The sequence below is a fragment of the Rhipicephalus microplus genome, chromosome 5, assembly GCF_043290135.1.
Source record: "Rhipicephalus microplus isolate Deutch F79 chromosome 5, USDA_Rmic, whole genome shotgun sequence".
In the NCBI taxonomy this organism is placed as follows: Eukaryota; Metazoa; Arthropoda; class Arachnida; order Ixodida; family Ixodidae; genus Rhipicephalus; species Rhipicephalus microplus.
In genome coordinates, this window is record NC_134704.1 from 17,019,374 (window position 1) to 17,041,021 (window position 21,648).

Here is a 21,648-nt window from a genome sequence, read left to right on the forward strand (position 1 = left end):
AGCCACCCTACCCTCATCTATCTATCCAGTCAAACACTTAACGAACACCTGTCAATCGAATCATGCTTTTCAACAAAGATCCTTAACTCGTAGCCTCGTGCACTGCAGTTGGGACACCACATAGGATACTACATCCATCATTTTTCATCAGTCACTGCGGACTTCAAGAGGATCAGTGACAAATCCACACTATGTGTAAGCCATAAAGGAAGGTCCATAATGTAGTCCACCTGATACACGTTGCCGTGACCCTGGTTATTCTAAATGCAGAGCACCTAGATTATTTTTATAGAAACACAATTACTGGAGAAAAAGATACTGTTGCTGTTAGTAAATATAACATGTTAGAGTCTTGATACACTTCTAAAAAATGTTTTGATCATGCAGTGTCACAACTTGAATGCTGGACAAAGATGCTTGGTCTTACTTCACTTCGATTGAAAAATAATTGAGCAGTGTGTAATGTCCAGCTTTTCAAGGTTTCTCATACATGAAAACACCTTAGAAAGTGCCTGGTAATCGAGTTCAGAATGCCAGTTTCATGAGGATATGCCAAGAGTATACCCATGACAAATGTTTATCCGGACAGGTCCTGTGTAAACAGTGTAATATAACGAAGCAATTTTCACATTTTTGAAAAAATATTGCAGGGTGAATAGGATGTTTAGAAGTTCTCTCATTCACTGCAGAAGTTGTAGCTTTAGAAAACGAGAAATGCATGTGCATCACACTACCGTACCTCTCACCCTTACACACGTGCCAATGCAAGCTCCATATTCCTGAACAGTGTTCATGTAAGAAAAGTGTACTGATTGAGCCAGCCCTTGTGAGCAGGCATGATACCTCTCCTGCTGAAAAATGTGTATGAAACAAAATGAGCTTAATGCTGCCTTTGCATTGTAGTTTGACAAAAATAAAATTATCCTAGGTCAGAGCCACCACAGTGGTGCAAAATACTTGTGCATTTTATAAAATGTCACTTGAGCACAAGCTTTGATGCACCAAATATAGAGAATCTTGCATCAATAAGAGACTCCAGTTAGACATTTCTTGCAGTGAGAGTGCTGGTTCGTCTGCCCTCAAGTTCTTAACGAAAGTGGCATTTCCAGGTGTTTTGATCAGTACCACACTTCGATGAGGTTTTGTCTATTTTATTCCAGAGAAATTAAAAATGCGAGCCACTTGCAACAATGCCACATAAAAGATGCCAGTTTTGTCAGAAAGAGAAATGCTGTGTTATCTGCCACTTGCAGGAGGGAAATAAACTGTGCTACTGTGCTATCTATCAAGTGGACACACTTCCAAACATAGTGCCACTCATCAATTTATAAAATACATTTTTCTTGTTCAAAAGAAAATTCTGAGGTACTACGAGTAAAGTGGGCAAGTACAGCATTGCCATGTGGTATTAAACACGACCCATTATGAAATGCCTCCCAAACTTAACATCTGAGAGCAGATAGGATGGTGGTTCATTAATACAGCTTCTTATATTGACCTCACTTATCGACACAACATAATGTAGATAACAGAGATGGATCCTACCTGACACTGTGCAACTTCAATGCAGTCGAGCAGATTAATTATCCTGCTCAGGAGTTTGTAGCTGTGCAAAAATAATACACACACTCCTTCATTAACACATGAACTGTGGAAAAGCCATTGTTTTGTCAACCATAGCCAGAGTTGGAGAAAGCGTTCTTCTAGAATATACACCAATATGTTTCATAGGGCCCTGAGACATCATGTGCCAATGTTGTGCTTTCCGTGATTCTACTTTGTTATCACTGTTTTTCACAGTGTCTTTGTGTCCGAGAAGCCAATTGGAAAACTGTCAGTAGAAGGTCGAGATGCATGGCTAAAGGTGAAGCGTAGCTATTTTACTATGTGCACGTAATTGAGCATCCACAATTGACTCCAACTATTGTTTTCAAGTGATGTTGCTGTTTGTAAATAAAAAAACATACCATTATCTCTGACCATTTTTAATCTGTTATTCAACATGATTCACAAACACGATGACGACAATGCATGAGTAAATGTGGTCTTTCTTTCTAACCAGACAAGAATGGCAAACTTCACAACAGCCCTTGGCGTTTCAGGTCCTCGAATGTCTTCTTGTTGACCACATTGCCTTGTGTGTCTTCATATTCCTCCTAACAGAAAAAACAAGCACATTGGAAATTAGAAAAAACCTTGAGAAAGCTGCATATCCTTAAACACATTCTTAAAGAAGTCATCTCACAATAAATCAGTCATGCGAACGAGCAGACCTCACCTCAGTGCTTGCCTGAAACCTCTCCTTTGACTTCTCGTCCTTCAGCTTGTTCCACACTGAAAAAAAATTTTAAAAACCACGAAGAATTTTGAAAGTGTCAGTCAGTGAGGCAGTACAAAACAGTTTCACCATGAATTGTGGCTGCAAGCTAATATGTGATATATACCATTCAAATCGGATTCCAAATCGCTCGATCGAATCACTATTCGCTTCGAACCTACTATTTACTATTTGCACAGGCCTACACTTTATACCTGCTTTCTAACCACAGCAACAAAGAACCAGCATCAATTTGCATGACGAATGTGCTTTTCCACTCTTTCATGCAAATTAACCTTGAATAATACTGCCCCCATGACTCTTGTTAGGCAAACACTCTTTAGGGAGTGCATTGGCCTATTTTTCCGGGACATGAAATGAGTGCTTACAGGTAAGTGCATCTTCAATCTGTGTCACATTGGCAAAGTGAGCAGTGTTTGGAATCCCCAGGCAACGCATACCATGAGCGTGGCGCCATTCCTGCAAAACCAAAAGGTTTAGCTCAACAACCAGAGTATATTTCACAATGGCACAGCTTATGATCAAGATTGGGAGAGTGACAGTGGTTGACGTACAGAAAAGCACAGGGGCATATTTTTATTTAAATTTCTAAGAGATCACAGGTTCGCCTTGGTAACGGTGACAGGCATATGATTCTAGGCAAGAAAGAGAGCATTGTGACAAACGATCGCTACTCAGATCATCACACTGATCCCTCGATGCTGAATTTGGTGCTCTATATTCAAAAGCATGAGGGATAAGACGTGTAGATTTTTTTATAAGCAACACTACCGAAGGTCAACTTAATATTAACTTTGCCTTCTTAATTTTAACTACATAAACTTTGTTTCATACATCTGGTGCAACACTGCGGAAGCTATGCAAGAAGTTAGGTCATCAAAATGTGTAAATCTGTGCATCTTGTTCTAGATTTAGTCAGTGTATATGCGGCCTTTGCGATTGGCTCTGGCCGCACGCTACTAGAACTAATCTCGGTGGACATGATACGAAAAATAGAGATGCTAAGGAACCCGAAACAATCGTATAAAAAATGTACTTAGTTTAGTTTTAAGGCACACTGTATTTTCATTTATTACTCAGTCTAAAAACAAAAACTAATAAAATCACATTACAGGGTATAAAATCATTTAGCTATTTCTTGGTGTGAACAAACCTACAGTAAGAAGTCTCGCTAGCTTCCACAGGGTTGCATCTCGTGTGAAGCAGAATAAATGTACGCAAAGTAAGCACTACCAATCAGCAGCGCCCAAATTAGAGGAAATAATAATTGCTGAGGTTTAACAGCCCAAAACCATAACACAATTATGAGGGACCCCGCAGTAGAGGGCTCCAAAAATTTAAATAACCTGGGGTTCTTTATTTTGAACCTAACATCTAGGTCCTCAAGAACTTCCGCCTCAATCGAAAAGAAGTGCAGTTGGAGCTCGATACCACAACTTTCAGGCCCCCAGTAGAGCAACATAATCACTATATCTACATGGCTGGGCCAAGCTAGAGAGGGCAGCAAGGTTTCAACAATCAAATCTGTCATCCTATTTATGGTGCAAGCCTGCAGGAACATTGTTAACCACTGCTTAGTATACTCAATGTCTAGATCTAAATCTCCCATACAGAGCACAATGTTTAATCAATCTACAAAACATAACAAACAATGTAAGCTAGCTTTCAAAGAGCATAGCATGACACTCCTCTGTCTTCAATAATGGTAAAAAGAATAGATGCTGATGAAGTCCTGCAACAGTAACTTTTCTTTTTTCTCTTTTCTTGCCGTTTTCTGAAGATGGGTTGAACGTCAGGCTATAGGTGGCTGGTTCAGTTTACACAGCATGAAAGTGGCACTTCTGGATTATTTATGAATGTATACAGTAGACTCTTGTGAAACAAAACAAGAACAGGCCAGGAAAATGTGTTTTGTTTAACAAGAGTTTTGTATACACAGAGACAAACAGGGGTGCAGAATTCAAGTACAAAACCAACCATATTAAAGGCAGTTGATCTTTAATTTGCACCTAACATCTAGGTACACGAGTCTCAAGCATTTTCGTCTCAATCCAAAATAAGTGGGCTTGGGACTCAATACCACCACCTTCAGACCACCAGTAGAGCAACATGACCACTAGACCTACGTAGAAGCAATTTCGTTTAAGAGATTTGCATTTACTGAGAATCTACTGCAGTAATGTTAAACTAGGCTATGAATATCCGTAAACCAGCATATTCATGCAATGGCACAATTTACGAATGCCCTGTGATATAGGGTGCACAAGGAAACTGACAATTTATTAGCAAATACGCAATAATAACATACTTTTGAACACTTTTTCTGGTTGAAACTCTTTATTTTTTTTAATGCATAATGTAGAATGTGTGAATATGCTGCAAGTGAAGTCAGAAACAAAACTTTTCAGCATTTTCTTTTACATATATATCACCTTATTAAAATCAGATTCAAGAAGTTGGCTATAACAAACCATAAAGACACTGCAAGTGAATGCAAGTAAAGACAAGGCATTCACTTCAAACCCACTCTTGATAAAATTAAACTTTTACACGGAACTTACAGCAAAGTGCCTCTGGAAAGCCTTAGGTCCTCGGTAAATGAAATTGCCACAGATCTCACAAGTGTAGCTGATGTTCAGACCATGCAACTTGTACAGCCAATAAGGAATGGGCTAAAATAAATGATCACAGAACACACAATCACAATTTATGCAGGTGAAACAGGTAAAATGTAGGCTAAATATGAAGTAGAATTTTAGTCACCTGTAAGCACTACATGCAATGTCACGGAAACATTTAAATATTATAAATTATAAGAAATCAGCATCTAAGAATGAGCTGAAAAAAACTAAGAGCACAAAAGCTAGAACTGAGTGAGGAAAACACATTACAGTCGAACCACTTTGTACGAGATAGTGATGTAACAGACGATTGGGTGCAAGAGACACTACGGTGCCTACATTGAAATAGGGGTTAATAAGAAAATGCATACATACATAGTACCCTGCTCATAAAAGACACCTTATACAAAAGACAAGGCTTGCTGCACCTTTCTTATAAGGGGTTCAACTGTAATGCCAGCCGTAACCATCATATGCTTTGAAAGTAGGACAGCCAGGAAACTGTGTCTTGCTTTATGATAGCTAAAGACGAGGTTGGCAAAGTGTGAAAAGATGCGGCCCTGCCCGCAACACTGCTGGACATATCTGCACTACTCAACATGTGCTATGAAATAAATCAAAACATACATCAAGCCTCATCATAACAATCCCGTCTCGCACCAACAATATTTATTCTATGCTATACATGCATTAAAACCTTTTTGAGTGATAATAAGAACCAAAAAAACTTGATATTTAGTTTGTTACATCGAATTATTTCCATTGTAGTACCAAGGTTCAACTGGGATACCTAGTGACCTACGATAGTACAAGCAAAGGCAATTCAATATTTACCTTTCCATCCCAGCCAAGTGGCAGGTTTTTAGGATTGTAGATCACATCATTGTCCTCATCTTCAGACTCGCTCTCACTGATCTCATTGTCAGACTCCTCGCGCTCTCCAACTGTTCGAGCCTGCTTGCGCTGAACATTTTCTTTGGTTGCTTGCCGCTGTTCCTGTAAGTTACGAAGGATTGACAAAATAATGTAGAACAGCTGAGAGCTGGAAAAATCTGAAAATCATTGAGACTAAAAGCCGATTCTGACAGCAGTGGCACAACCATGAAAAAAAAAAAAATTCATGATCATGAATCAGTCATATGTTATATGCACAAGTGCAGATGCTAGGTGCACCTTTTTTATTGAAAGAGTGAGAATAAATGAAAGAATAAATTTCACCTACAGTCTGGCAGTTTTCTTTGATAGAATTTTTTTTCACAGTTAACAAAAAAAAAACAATGGTTCCCCAGAGTTCAATGAAAGATGGCTACATTATATAACACACAAAATATTTTGTGTCATGAAACTGTCTTGCAACAAAGAATACTAATAGTACTGGCAGACCATTCCAAACATTAGTGGACATATGTACATACAAAAGATGATGAGTCACCTGTAAAAAGATAATGCCTGCCCTAGCTCAGGAAAGCCTAACTCCAGTCTTCAAAAAAGAGCCTGATACATTTTAACCCTTTGTGAGGCACTAATTTCAAGCTGAAAGTTTTCGCTCAACATATGCAGAACAGCATTTAAATTTAAGATGAGTTAATAAAACGGTGTCAAACATGTTCTCAAGTGGTAAGAATAGAATTTGAGAAAAATGTGGTACACATAGCGTGTCCTACTGTCTTTATAGCGCCGCATAAAGAGTGGTGCATATATGTACTACTGTCCTCAGGAGGTACCGAACAGAAAAAAATTTTTTAACAAGAAGATTATTTATAAATTTAATGGTGCTGTTTACTTTTCAAATTGTTTTAAGAGTTCAATAAACAGTGGAACTTGGTATTTGGTGCACAAATAACTACTGTACATTTATTTTGAGCACACACGAAGATGACCTGCGACAGGTACACATCAACTAACACAATTTTGCGAGTACTATACATAATTAGTTACACCTTAAAGCGAACTACGATTGATGCCGGTTCGAATTAAAGCTCCACTACAATAAAATGAAAATAGTGCCTATGTGCAACAACTCTGGAGCGATAACTGCTTTATTTGCCAAAATCAAACCCAGAAACTGTCTCTTAAGGAAAACTGAACAATAAGGGCATAAAAAAATCTGTCTATGCTGCTAGTGAATGACAAGGTTCTGTCTAGCAAATGGGTAAAATGGGACACCTCACAAGCAATGTTTTCAAGGTGCCTATTCAGGCCGCCACTGCGGTGGATAGCCAGCAGCAATCAAGGCATGTGCCAAATCCAATTTGCTGTCCGTGCCACATGTTGAAGGGAACCAAAAAACTTAAAACAATTTTTCTATACACCTCGGCAAATGGTATCATCAGCAGGAGTGGTGCCACTTTTCACCATTTTGAAATTACGAGTGTTTGAAATGCAGTGAAAAAGTGATACACATTTGTACCCCTGTCCTACAAATGGTGAAAAACAAGATACTAGTTCTATAATGAAAAAAAGTCGCAGCTTTGAGCAAAGGCAGAGCAATGAATGTGATAGCAACTAATTGGAAGGTCACGTGCAGAATGGCGAGCAGATCTAAACGTGCCCCGGGTTCCTCACGCACAAATGGCGCACAAAACCTACTCACAGCTACACAGATGAATGCGAATAAGCGTCTCAGTTGTTACTTCGCCATGTCTGAAAAGCGTGCCCTTTTCACAAACAAAGCCTGTGACCTTTGCGTGCCCCATAGCTACAACAGAATCGTTCCAGTCAAGCCCAACGTCAGCCAAGACATATGATCCTCTCCACCGGGAGATATGGTAGCTCGAGAGATCGTCAACTCTACTCCCCTCCTCTCCGCAAGTCAAAGTACGCGTGAGAGATGAGAGCGGCCGCACGCTCATTGCGCCATCTTGCTGATAATGCTGAAAACACGATAGTTCCCCTCCCCCTCAAGAGATGCCCACCAACAGCAGTAAGTGGTAGATATAAATAGCTTGCCGTTCGAACATTGAAGGAAGTACCTCTCGGTGGCTCAGGTGTTAATGCCTTGCATTCACGATGCCGAGGTCCCACATTCGCGCTGGAGTATTTTTTCTGGATTTTTTTTTCTTTCTTGCATTTTCATATATATAGATACGTATACATATACTGTGCATGACATTGCCGCCAATGCCGGCGGCGAAATCCAGCAGTGTTCATATAATTGCTATAGCAATAAAAAAAATGATCCAAAATCATGGAAGCACTTCATATTCACTAGTAGTATAACTAGCCTGTCAGTCACCCTCTGATTACATTGATGGAAAAAGGGTCTTCATATCTAAAACGCCCATGAGTACTTCCTTTATGTATGCAATGCAGTAGTTTAAGCACAAAATTTAAAACTGCCAACCATGGCTTCTATGGTAATCAGACGTTTCTCTGACTAAATGGAAGGAAGGTTTTGAAAGAACATACTTCGCCAAGAGCATGTACTACACTGGCTCATCTTTTTATTATGAAAATGTAAATATTCAAAATTTCGAATATTTTTTAATAGTGTTTGCAATAATATGCAGCCAATGTCTAATCTAAAATGAACCCTTCAAAACTGTGATACGCTTCACCTCAGCACATTTTCGTATTGCGGTACAACTGCCTTTCTGGCTTCACTACAATCGAACTTTTTTGTTAACCTATTTAAAAACGTAAAGATAACCCCTTCAAATTTTTAGTATGCTTCACCTCTATACATTCACGTATTGCGGAAAAGCTGCTTTTTAAGCTCTGCTACATTTGCAGAAGAATTGACTCTAAAAAACGCTGGTTCCAACGTGGAGACCACATATGTGGCAGAGATAAAGGTGGGGGCTCAATGCTATTTTGTAACTGAAATTTGGACAGGAACATTGAAAAATCCGATGTCAAAGATTTTGATCATCCAATATTTCAAATGTTCTTGCATGTCAACGTCTATGAGGCAAATTAAGAACACCCAACCCAAAGGGAGCAATCCAATATTTCAAATGTTCTTGCATGTTAACGTCTATGAGGCAAATTAGGAACACCCAACTCAAAGGGAGCACACCCTTGTCCACCAGATCAGTTGGGCTTCCACAGCAGTTGAAAGGGGAGAGGCTGAGGAAATAGCATCATTGCATTTCACGTGTGAAATGTTGTCTGCAACAATTTGGTTGCCCCAAATTGAGCTAATACAGTGCGGCTCTGCAATGCCCGATTTTAGATGAGACAACTATGAAATACTGCCCCACCAGCACTTCCTAAACCTAGCAAAAAGAAACACTTTCATGTTGCTACTATATCTCATAAGAATATGCGAAGAAATAATCTCCAACTTTTTTCCACTAGTTCACTTCGATCTATACGAAAAATATTTTAAAAATACTCGAGAAATGTTCTGTTTAAGAAATATTCGAAAAATGAGTGATTCGATTCATACTCACACTTCTGATGTTCCAATATTCCAATTCGCCTCACACAACGAAAGTTTTGATATTCACACAGCTCCGCTTTTCACGTTAATTTGGTCATACTAACTAAATCATGATGGCAACAGCTGAAATCATGATAGTTTTCACTCACCGACAGGATCTCTGCAAAGCGGTACAGTTGTGCCTCGAGGGTTGCAATCTCCTTTTGCTTCTCAGAGTCTTTGTTCCGGCCTGGCTTCGACTTGGCAAAGAGGGAAGGGTCCAGCTCACTGATTTGTTTGCCCTTGGAGTTGAAGAGGCGCTGGGCACGCTCCTCCAGTGTGCTAATATATATTAACCAACGAAAATTAAAGATAAAATAAATGAACTGTGGTTTGCAATGTCCCCCGGAAACTCATGAGCTACGCAAAACATCATAACAAAAAGGAGTCTCTGGATTCATCTTGGCCACATGAGGTTTTTAAAGGGGCCCTGCAACACTTCTTGAGCATGGGCAGAAAACGCTGCCGATTGGTAGTAGAGGCTCCCGACAACACGCGAGCCAAATATTATAGTGCAGCTCGCGGCCTGGAATTTACAATAAATTAACAAAGTCAGCTCAAAATTTTTCTCTTCTCTCGACAAATCACAGAATAAGCCCGAAAATCACGCGTAGCAAGCCCATCTATCAGCTATAGGCTGACTTGAACATGGCCCGCTCGCTCGTTACAGAGATTGCCGCGAGAGGCCGCTACTTGTCCACTCGTGAGCGCGCGATCACGCTGAGAAACCGCGTATTCAAAAAAAAAAAAGAAAAAGTTATCAAGGTCACGGGGCGCGCGTGACGTTTTTCTGTGACCCTGCCATCCCTCCCTGCTTAGCTCCCAGCGCTTTCGTCGGGACGAGAGAAGAGAGAATGCGATTGCAGCGTGTGACAAATCTTTGTAACTCCGCTCGTACTGGACGGATTCTTAAAATTTTTGCTGAACGGAATTCGCGAGGCAATACGTTCTTCCAGTGAATTAATTCCATGGTTACTTAAAAAAGTGTTTCAGGGCCCCTTTAATATGAATCCAAAGCAAGGTATGGGCACGCACCAAATATTGTGGCATCTCAATTTCGATGGAGACAGAGTGTAATAGGCCCATGTGCTGTGCATTTTAAGAGGACATTGAAGAGCCCCAGCTGGTTGGTATTTCCAAAGTGCTCCACCACGACATTTTTTCATAATCAAATAGTGGTTTTAGGGTCTAAAATTCCTACAATTACTATTATACTGTCAAAACAGCTATTTTATTGATAAGAAATAATTTTCGATCTTGGAAAGCAAGAATTAGCTTCCAATAATTAGCTGGTGCTTATCAAGAAGATCTTCTTCCCATCGAATATTTACAAATGCATCAAATATGTGAAAGAAAGAATAGTTTAGCTTGTAGTTTGGTTGACACTGAAAAGAATGATGCTAAGTTTGTGAAAATTTGTGGATAGAAACTTCCATAAAAACTTCGTAGGGTGTACGCACTTGCAAAAATAACAAAGAAAGCAGATATCTTTTCATATTTTGAGAACATATGTAATCTTATCTGTTGAGCCTGAAAGAAATATTAAAGCTATTTTTCAAAAGTATACTTGGGACTACAATGACGTTGAAATCGTGATTCTGCGTGTATTCTTTGTTTCATCTTCTTGGCAACATTAACATTTTCCATCATTCTGCTAACTAAAAGACCTATAGATTTCAGCAACTCTCACACTGGTTTATAATAGAAAAAAGAAAGCAGTCAAGTTAATATAGCATATTTACCCTCCACATTTCAATCCTAATGCCATTAGCGCAGATTTCAGTCGATCCAAACCAAGGGAAGCCAACTCCTGCATAATGAAAACATGAAAGTGCGGTATATTTTAGAGACACTGCTTGTGCGACAACTTTCCATAAATGTTGCAATATTCCTTCCCATAAATTCTATGCAAAAACATAGCACTAGACAGTAACACACACACACAAATAAACACAGTCACAACTGGACATGCTATTTGCACATCATAGGCTTCTTACTAGTATAGCCCTCAAGACTAAGTGACCTTGTAGCATCCAGAAAAAGAAAAGACTTTTTGAGCAAGTGCTATTCACTGTAAAATTCCGAGCAAGGAACCCCCTGCGGTGAAGGATAATTCAACAAGATTTGGAGGGAGGACCTTTGCACGGACATAGATCAAAATTCAAGATGGCAGTGGAAGAGCCCCTAAAAATAAGAATGCGTGCCCATGCTTCTTATGAAATGCTTTATTAAATACACATGCATTCATTGTTTACATTCACCCCTTTTGGATGAATAAAAACAGTGAATGAGGCAGCGAAATCGGTCAGAGGGCAGAAGAGATCTTTGAAATCTCTCGAAAAAGTGAGGGGGCAATTGCTTGAAATTTTACTGTAAAACCATGTTTACATGCGATGCAGTGCACAAAGACATTGCACAAAAGGAACGAAACGACAGAACAGCCGTGGCGCAACGACCTCCTGCAGTTTCATTCCTTTTGTGCCACTCCCGTGCCCTGTGTCGCACGTAAACATGAGCTATCACATACTCGCCCAAGTTTCGACTTCACTGAGCTATCTTGAACTTCCAATTATTATTATTATTATTATTATTATTATTATTATTATTATTATTATTATTATTATTGTGCCAAAACCACAATTTGGCCATGAGGCAGGCTGTTGTAAAAGACTATTTGTGCATCTAAATATATGTTGTTTAATGTAAAACAGACACAGAGACAGCACCCATTCCTGGGTCAGCTGTTCTATTCTCTACTTTGTCTTCCTTTGCTTTGCTCTAGATGCCTTTGTGCTAGCCGGGGCCGAGCCCCATTGCCGCTCTCAGTCATCACAGTACGCAGTGTTTTTGCAGTTTACCCCAACGCAGATGAGGGCGCTGGAAGTGCAACTGAGTCGGTAAACTGCGGTCATGGGCGCCTGTCTACAGCACTTCCACAAAGTGGCAAGTCAACGGCTTACAGTTATTCGGGACAAATCAAGTGACCTTTGAAATGCTTAAAATGATTGCCTAGGGAAATTAATTCAGTCAGCGTACACTAAAAGGTACCATCAGCTTGAATAACATCAGAAAGAGGTTTAGAATACTCTATTTGCCCTTAGCTGCCATTTAGCCTCCTGTCCACCTTGAAATCGCAGTGCAATATGTACATTTGCCAAAAGCAGACTAAAAGATGTGTTAAGGCGTTTATTAGCCGGCAACGAGCGAGAATATACAATGGCGACAGTCACAGCCAAGCACGGGCTCTCAGCGCGAGCGGCGTCCTTGTTGAGTAGCCCCACTAGAAAGTACTTAAGAGTTCGACCCATTTCAGAGTTCGGAGGCTTCGCTACAATTACGCCGGGGTCGAAGAGGGAGCCGCCTGGCGACCGAACAGCTTGTTACTATGAGCGGGTCATAATAAGCCTTCAGGCGCTCCACGTTGACGATGTCTCGCCCACGGCGGCGCATGTCCGAAGATTGTTCAACGGGTTCGATCAGATAGTTGACGGGTGAGGTGCGCTCGATGACACGGTAGGGGCCTTCGTATTTGGGACATAGTTTGGAAGAGAGGCCAGCTGCAGAGGTCGGGATCGAGAGCCATACAAGCGCACCAGGAAGGAACGTGGGCTCAGAAGTGGTGGAGCCATCACGAATACTCTCCTGCCGCTCTTGCTCTTGCGTCGTAAAAGTCTTGGCAAGCTCGCGACACTCTTCAGCAAGCCTGGCTGTCTCGGAAATAGGTGTACACTCAGATGGATCCGGCGTGTACGGGAGTATCGTGTCCATGGTGTGCGACGGGTGCCTTCCGTACAGCAAGTAGAAAGGTGAAAAACCAGTCGTGCTCTGAGGGGCGGTGTTGTAGGCGTAGGTGGCGAAGGGCAGTATATTATCCCAATTAGTGTGGTTGGCAGCGACGTACATAGAAAGCATGTCGCCGAGGGTGCGGTTAAAGCGTTCGGTGAGGCCATTCGTCTGTGGGTAGTAAGCAGTAGTTTTGCGGTGGACAGAATGGCACTCCGTCAGAATGGCTTCGACGACTTCCGACAAGAAGACACGGCCTCGATCGCTGAGAAGCTCTTGGGGTGGTCCGTGGCGCAGTATAAATCGATGCAGCAGGAAGGACGCAACATCGCGCGCGGTAGCCGCAGGGAGAGCGACGGTTTCGGCGTATCGCGTTAAATGGTCAACGGCAACGATGGCCCAGCGGTTACCAGCCAACGTCAGAGGAAGTGGTCCATACAAATCGATACCTACGCGCCCAAAGGGACGGTCAGGGCAAGGTAACGGTTGCAGACCAGCGTGCGACATGTGGGCTGATGGTTTACGGCGTTGGCAAGTGAGGCAAGAGCGAACGAACTGCTGCACATAGCGGTACATCCCGCGCCAGAAGTAGCGTCGTCGAATGCGATGGTAGGTTTTGAATACCCCCGAGTGCGCGCATTGCGGATCAGAATGGAAGGATTCACATATCTCTGACAGCAGACTGCGGGGTATCACGAGTAACCACTGCCGGCCGTCGTCGTCGTAATTGCGTCGGTGTAGGAGGCCGTCACGAATGGCGAAATGGCGAGCTTGACGACGCAAGGCACGGGTGGATGGCGTTGCGGATGGATCAGAGAGCATGTCGATGAGCGGGCCGATCCAATTATCCTTTCGCTGTTCGGTAGCGATGATGTCAACATCAATGGCAGAAACAGCAGCCGAGGATACTGAGCAGAGCACATCACCTTCAGGCAGAGGGGAGCGCGAGAGGGCGTCGGCGTCAGCATGCTGGCGTCCGTTGCGGTACAGCACGCGGATGTCGTAGTCTTGTAAGCGAAGAGCCCAACGGGCGAGACGGCCTGAGGGATCCTTCAATGCTGAAAGCCAGCATAGTGCATGATGGTCGGTGACGACATCGAATGGGCGACCATACAAATAAGGTCAAAACTTTGTAAGAGCCCAGACGATCGCCAGGCACTCTTTCTCCGTGACGGTGTAGTTTTTCTCAGCTCTCGTGAGCGCACGGCTTGCATATGCTACGACATATTCAGGGAATCCAGGTTTTCGCTGCGCCAGGACAGCGCCGAGGCCTACACCGCTGGCGTCCGTGTGCACCTCCGTTGGGGCTGTAGGGTCGTAGTGGCGTTGAATGGGAGGCGACCTCAACAAATGGCGGAGCTTCGCGAACGCGTCGTCGCACTCGGATGACCACGAATTGAAGGGCCCGTTGCTTCCAAGGAGCTTCGTCAGCGGTGATATGATCGTGGCAAAATTTCGTATGAAGCGTCGGAAGTATGAGCACAGGCCCACGAAACTACGCAGTTCTTTGACAGATGCAGGTTTGGAGAATTCGGCCACGGCCAGAAGCTTGGCAGGATCAGGAAGAATGCCGTCTTTGGACACGACGTACCCCAGTATGGTGAGTTGCCGTGCTGCAAAGCGGCACTTTTTCAGATTTAGTTGCAAGCCAGCATTGCTCACACGTGCGAAAACTTCTTTCAGACGTTGGAGATGCGTGGAGAAATCCGGAGCAAAGACAATGACATCGTCGAGGTAACACAAGCACGTGTACCATTTCAAGTTGCGCAGAACAGGGTCTATCATGCGCTCAAAGGTCGCAGGTGCATTACATAGACCAAACGGCATGACGTTGAACACGTACAAGCCGTCTGGCGTGACGAAGGCGGTCTTTGGTCGAGCGTCGTCAGCCATGGGTACTTGCCAGTACCCCGAGCGCAGATCGAGGGAAGAAAAAAAATCGGCTCCATGAAGGCTGTCAATCGCGTCATCGATGCGTGGCAGTGGATAAACATCCTTGCGAGTGATCTTATTGACCCGTCTGTAGTCCACACAGAACCGCACAGAACCATCTTTCTTCGCAACAAGAACAGGAGACGCCCATGGACTGTCCGAGGGCCGAATAACGTCACGTCGCAGCATATCGTCAACCTAATCATTAATTACTCGACGTTCAGCAGGCGACACGCGATATGGACGTTGCCGTAAAGGTGGATGGGCACCAGTGTCGATGCGATGCGTAACAACGGACGTGCGACCGAGACAACTTCGCCCGACATCGAAAGAAGAACGATATTCTTGCAACAGGTCCAGAAGTTGGGAACGCTGTACGGCCGTAAGGTTGTCAGCTATGGAGGGGCCAAATACATCAGCAGATGACGAATCAGAAGTGGAAACAGCATTGATGGTACACGACCTGGGACCGTGCGTGTCATCGGATACGTCCAGGACTTGTGCGTCGTCGACTGGTTCCACTCTGCCGAGACATTCCCCTCGAAGCAAGGTAACAGCGTACGGGGACGGGTTGGTTACAAAAATAGCAGTGTTGCCCTGGTTGACCTGTACTGTCGCGAAAGGTACTAGTAACCCTTTCCTGCTGCAAGCGCGGTCAGATGGCGAAACAAGTCCAATGGTGTCGGAGAGACCAGCGCAGTAGACAGACACAGCCGTCGTCGAGTTTGGAGGCACTGTTGTATCGTCTTTCGTTAGAATCTTGCTCAGTGTCGGGGGACTGTCTTCTGGCGTCAAATGCGAGAAGGGTGAGAGCTCAATTTCGGCGGCGGCACAATGGATGACGGCGTCATGGCGGGAGAGAAAGTCCCATCCCAGGATGACGTCATGAGAGCATGCCTGAATGATGATGAACTGGGCGACATACAGAACGTCCTGGATGGCAACGCGAGCTGTGCACCCTGCTGTAGGATGAATGCGGTGCAAACTTGCAGTACGGAGGGATAACCCAGAAAGTGGCGTCGTCACTTTTTGAAGTAAGCAGCAGAGTTTTTCGTCCGTAACTGATACGGCAGCTCCAGTGTCAATAAGAGCCGATGCACAAACACCGTCCACAAGCACGTCAATGACATTCGAGGGGCTGCTCTGAGGGCTTTCACATTGCGATAGCGTCGCAGTCCTTGCCTCGGGGACTGCGACGACTAGTTTTCCCGCTCATGAGCAGCCGCACTTGGCCGCATGAGGGACAGGGAACGACGTCGTGGAGATGGCGATCTTCGAGATGGACCTGGGCGAGATCGAGGTTACATAGATGGCGGTTCTTCGTGATAAGGACGGCTGAGTTGGCCAGCAACAGGTGAAGAAATCGGAGCCGGCTGTACGCGATGGCAATAACGGGCTACGTGACCGGCGTAACCACAGGCAAAGCAGATGGGCCAGTTGTCGGTTCTCACCCATGTCGTAAGGGCCGATGGACGGAACGGTGGCTGCATGGTGGACTGAAGCTGAGGCTGAGGGGTTACGTCAACATACGTAGCGGGCATACCCGCTGCAAAGGAAGGAGGTCGTGCAGCAGCTTCAGCGTAGGTCAGAGGGGCGGGTGCTTGAACGACTTGGGGCGGCCTGGCGACCACTTGAGCGTAACTCAGGGACTCAGGAGCCGGAGGCTGTTGGGGGTGGTAAGCAGGCATTACCTCCGCTATTTCCTGTTCAATCGCTCGGCGGATGGGAGGGCGAAGGGTAGTAGCCGATTGTTGAACAGCAGGTTGGTGGGCAAAGGGCAGGAGCGAGAACTGACGCGCGATTTCCTCACGGATAAAGGACTTCAGGTCTGCCATCAACGCCACTTGGTCACAACTGGCCTCCAAGCCAGCAAGCGTTGCAGCTCGTGGTGGGGAGCGTCGGGTCATCGAACGCTGCCGGCGGAGCTCCTCGTAGCTCTGGCACAGTGTGATGACCTCAGCCACCGTGCCGGGGTTTTTGGCGAGCAGCATCGTGAAGGCATCATCTTCAATGCCTTTCATGATGTTTCGGATCTTGTCAGACTCGGACATGGTGTGATTGGATTTGTTACATAGGTCCAGGACATCTTCAATATAGCTGGTGAATGACTCACCAGCCTCCTGAGCACGTTCACGCAAGCGCTGCTCGGCTTGCAGCTTGCGAACAGCAGGGCAGCCGAAGACGTTGACGATTGCGGTCTTGAAATCGGACCAGGTGGCAAAATCGGACGCGTGGTTGTTGTACCACAAACTGGCGACACCGGCAAGGTAAAACACCAAGTTGGTCAGCTTGCCGTCCTCGTCCCATTTGTTGGGGACGCTGACGCGCACGTAAATGGCGAGCCAGTCCTCCACGTCAGTGCCATCAGCACCAGTGAAGATGGGTGGATCGCGGATTCTGGGGACACCTGGACAAGGGGGTGGCATTGGAGGAGGCGTTTGCTGAGAAGCGTCGTGGTACATAGTAGATGGCAGGGTCAGCTTACACCAGTACAGTATTCTTTGAATGGCTATTTTAATTCACTCGGTGGCAAGCCATTCATATTAAAAAGAAAATGGCTCATCTTTTCCTTACTAAATTCTGCCCCTTTTCTTACAAAAGAAAAAATAAAGTTTTACCTACTTACCGACTCAGAAATGGGTGCATTGACATGTCACAAAATGTGAAGCAATTATGCAATTCGACTACTATCACAACCAAAAAATTTATGAGTTTGCAAGGCAGAGTCATTATTTTTCTTTAAATGCTATGTATGTAAAAAAAAAGTTAATTGATGTAGTTTAACTTATTGCTCTTTTTAATGTGTTTTTAAAAGGACACTAAAGAGCAGAACAATTTTTTTCGTATTAGTAAACTGCTGTTTCACGGTACATAAAGCACTCCGCATACGGTGCGAAGACACTTGGTAAGCGAGAAAACGCGCAAAAAGAAAGTGTGGATAGAAGCAGTTCCCGCGCCATTTGCCGTGACGTCCCATATTTTGCAACACTTATTGAGGCCGACAAAGTTCCTAATCGGTAAAAACGAAGTGAAGTGTCCTTCGCGGGGACCATAGACATAAAATACCGAGTATGAATGAATTCTGTGGAACCCACGACACCAATTCACAATATACACTTCATAATTCATGAGATCATACGTAGAGATTTGGGCATGAAACTTAAAAATGTAACTTTAAACTTGATTTTCTCCTCTGTTACTAAACTAATGATGATGAAATTAACAACATCAATGTTCTCAAAGTACAATTTATCAAGCTAACGAACTCATTGTTTCTCTTTAGTGTCCCTTTAAGTACTCCATAGTTTAAGTGTAAGGGCCACTAGTTGCCTTATCCTTTTATTTTTTGGCACTATTAGGTATGCAAACAAATACAATTTTTTTGGTGATATCACAGTCTCAAGGAATACTTGCCTCCCAAGAAGAGAACGCAGAAAGGTCCAAGTGAGCTCCAGCATGTGCTAAGGCACTTCCTGCCTCTTTCTGAAAGGAAAACAGTGAATCTGTGTTGTAATATCACGAAAGCTTAAAAACAAATGAAATCAAATTTACTTCAACATACACACAAAACAATGGTCCCAAAATCAATGGCCTTCCTTAAAGCAGTATTGTTTTTTTCTTTTTTCACTTTGACTGCATTACCTATTTGACTGACTGTCCAACAGGGCTAACAGCAACCGAACCGACCCAAAAATATAAACAACCTTTAACAGGTAAACTTAGTCAAACTGAGCATTGATGAACAACTTGAAAGTATTTTTGAGTCCTTATATTTGTCAACACTTTAGTACTGTTGTGTGCAATCAGAGGGCAAAGACACGAGATATGTGCAACCAACCTGCCATCCTGGGAAAGTCCCTGCTTCCCACTGCTTCTCAAAGTCATTCATCACATTTTCCATTTCCTGCAAAGCATTACAACATCAGCTGAGAAGATGGCAAATCTTTCGTGCTCAAGTCATTCACTTCAGTAACATGACTGTGAAGGGAATGTAGTAAGGAAGGAAATGCAGAATAATGAATCACCTGGTTAATGTCGAGAAGGGGCTTCACTCGAAGTGCATAGTCTTGCAGGTAATCGAGGAGACAGTCAAGATACCTAGAGTTGAAACGAGTGTGATAAAGAGAAAGACCAAACAGGAGATTGAACATACTCACTTTTTGTACTCGGAGTTCTTTTTGTCCTTTGGAATATCGAACAATTGGTCGAACGACGACAGGTATGAGAGATAGTCCACTTTCTACAAAGAGAAATATGCAAAGTAATTACATGTCAATTACAACTCAATTCCAGGCTGACAAAAGAAGCTCAGAATTAATCTATTAATTAACAGGTGCATCTGCTCCTTTTTTTCCGTCTTTTCCTTTACCGCATTCTTAGGTTGAGAAGGTGGTTCCTATAGGTCAATTAGGAGCAAGTTATGGTGTTCGATTGGCCATATAAACACTCTCAATGCACCCTTGAGCTCAACCACTGCAGCACAGATTCAACAGGAAGTTGTAGATAATGTCACATTCTGACTTACGCACTGCAACTTCGACTGTAATGCCTGATGGTATTACACTTTCTATGACATCAGCTTATGATTCAAGAAAGTGAAAAGCTGAACTTGGTATTATTAGGTACACTATATTAGGTCTTCATAATACCAGACAGACAGTGGCTCGTTACCGTTCCCTGTATGCTAGAAATATGTGTACATAAACATTCTGCAAACAGACAACTTCTAAGAGGAAATGATGCAGACATAGTGTACAGTGAACAGTGACAGACTTAGACAAGTAATAGTCAATCTACTTACCTCAATGCCTTTCAAATTGACATACTTTTCATAGCACTCATGAAGGTCGAGGTACTTGCCATATCCTTCCTCATCTGTAAAGTCTACAAGGTCTACAAAAGACACAATGAATAAGCGCTAGTTCATATATCAGGGCAATCAAAATAAATGCAAACAGTGTGAAGGATTAATGCTCTGCTGTTAAGCTTGTGTTTCCAAATCTTTTTACATTGATGGCATGACAAAAAACATTGGAGCAGGCCTCGATTGTGTCATGGCTGAGACTTGTGTTTTTTTATAACCAGCCGGGTTACAAGTACTTGAAAATAAATGTGAACAGCAGAACGTGTAGGTTCTGTTCAGACAGAATGCTACAAAAATTTATTTTGGCAATAAGGTATCTGCCCATACGTGTTGCTGTTCCTTTAAAAACCTGTAATTTCACATTAAAGGGAGAGCCAATGGATAGAAACACAATGAGCTATAGATGTTATATACACAGGAATAACTTGCCTTGATTGTATCTGCAAAGATTCAAATGCAACACTAGAGTTTCACTTGGGATGTGATTAAAACACATGTGTATAAATACATTTGAATGATCTACAAGGCATCAAGCATGTATATCTGCCCTTAAGTTTGCAAAGCACTTTGAAAACAGTAATCTATTGCACTCTCAAATGATAATGCAAATGCTGGCATCTATATAACTAAAGATCGAATACTGTGTGTCAACGACAGCAGACACCAATCAAACTGTCAGGGCATCGCTGTATACTTACTTGCAGAATATTGGGAGCAAAGACCAAGGTAAAAGACGTTTTTAAGAATCTATTCGTGTCTTAATCGTTCAGAAGTTGCAAGTAGGTGCTTTCAAATTAAAAATCAGATGTAACATCATAGACAGAAATGAAACCTACTCATCATTTCTTCTGACGGATTTTCCCTTGCCTTGTTTAGCTCGTCAAATTCCACTGACATGGGCACTTGTATCTGGAAGTTGAAAGAACAAGTTAACCTGTTGCGCCCGACGTGTCATCGGACGAAACAAACCTCATTTGGGTGTTTTCTGTGGAATTCCTTAATATTCCTGAGCCTGGAGTAGAATTCGGCGAACTCATTCGGCCCAGAGAGAGCTGCTATTTCTTCTTTCCGAAGCCTACAAGAAGCCAAAGGAACACAAGCATACAATAGATGCAGTTGATAACTAAACACCAAGGCAACTTACCCGTCTTTATCTTCATAAAGCTCTTTCAAATGCGACGTGCATTCCATATACCTCTGCAAGGGCGAGCGAACGTATTAATGTAAAAAACTCTCACAACTACAGCCAAAGCGATACTTACATCAAGCAGGATTTTTAGACGATGATCAGAATTTATCTGTTCTCTGTTCTGAAACAAGTACAATTCAAAAACAATGAGAAACGTCGTGGCTCCATTGGTCATCTGTACGAAGACACGGACTCGGGTACCGGCGGCAGTACAGCACCTCATAGATGAGTAATCTTTACTCACGGTGGACTTTCGGTGAAGCATTTCCTTTGCCTGGGCATCGATTAGGCGCTCTCTTTCTTCATGATACCGGCGCTGCTGCTCCAAAATAGTCTCCATGTCGAACCCAGCGCGGAAGGGTTCAACACAACGACGACTACGCAACGCACGCACGACAGCACGACGCCGACCACCGACAGCCCAGTGTTTACATGATCCGGCCCGACTTGCGCTGCTTTTGGTATAGCGCGTTTGCGTTGCCGTTGCGCATTTTGACC

General features: G+C 43.3%; 1 protein-coding gene across 1 annotated transcript; it reads right to left on the reverse strand.

Moving 5' to 3' along the window:
• Positions 1-1,969: 1,969 nt before the first annotated feature.
• Positions 1,970-21,569, reverse strand: LOC119174944 (splicing factor 3A subunit 3-like). The gene is made up of 17 exons (XM_037426085.2): positions 21,395-21,569; positions 21,224-21,271; positions 21,106-21,158; positions 20,931-21,036; positions 20,798-20,870; positions 19,899-19,990; positions 19,255-19,337; positions 19,123-19,195; positions 18,936-19,001; positions 18,512-18,580; positions 11,125-11,192; positions 9,493-9,664; positions 5,794-5,955; positions 4,900-5,010; positions 2,707-2,797; positions 2,279-2,334; positions 1,970-2,156 (listed from the first exon to the last, which is right to left on the reverse strand). The coding sequence occupies exons 1-17, from the start codon at positions 21,488-21,490 to the stop codon at positions 2,079-2,081; spliced, it is 1,497 nt and encodes a 498-aa protein (XP_037281982.1). The 5' UTR covers positions 21,491-21,569; the 3' UTR covers positions 1,970-2,078.
• Positions 21,570-21,648: the final 79 nt, after the last annotated feature.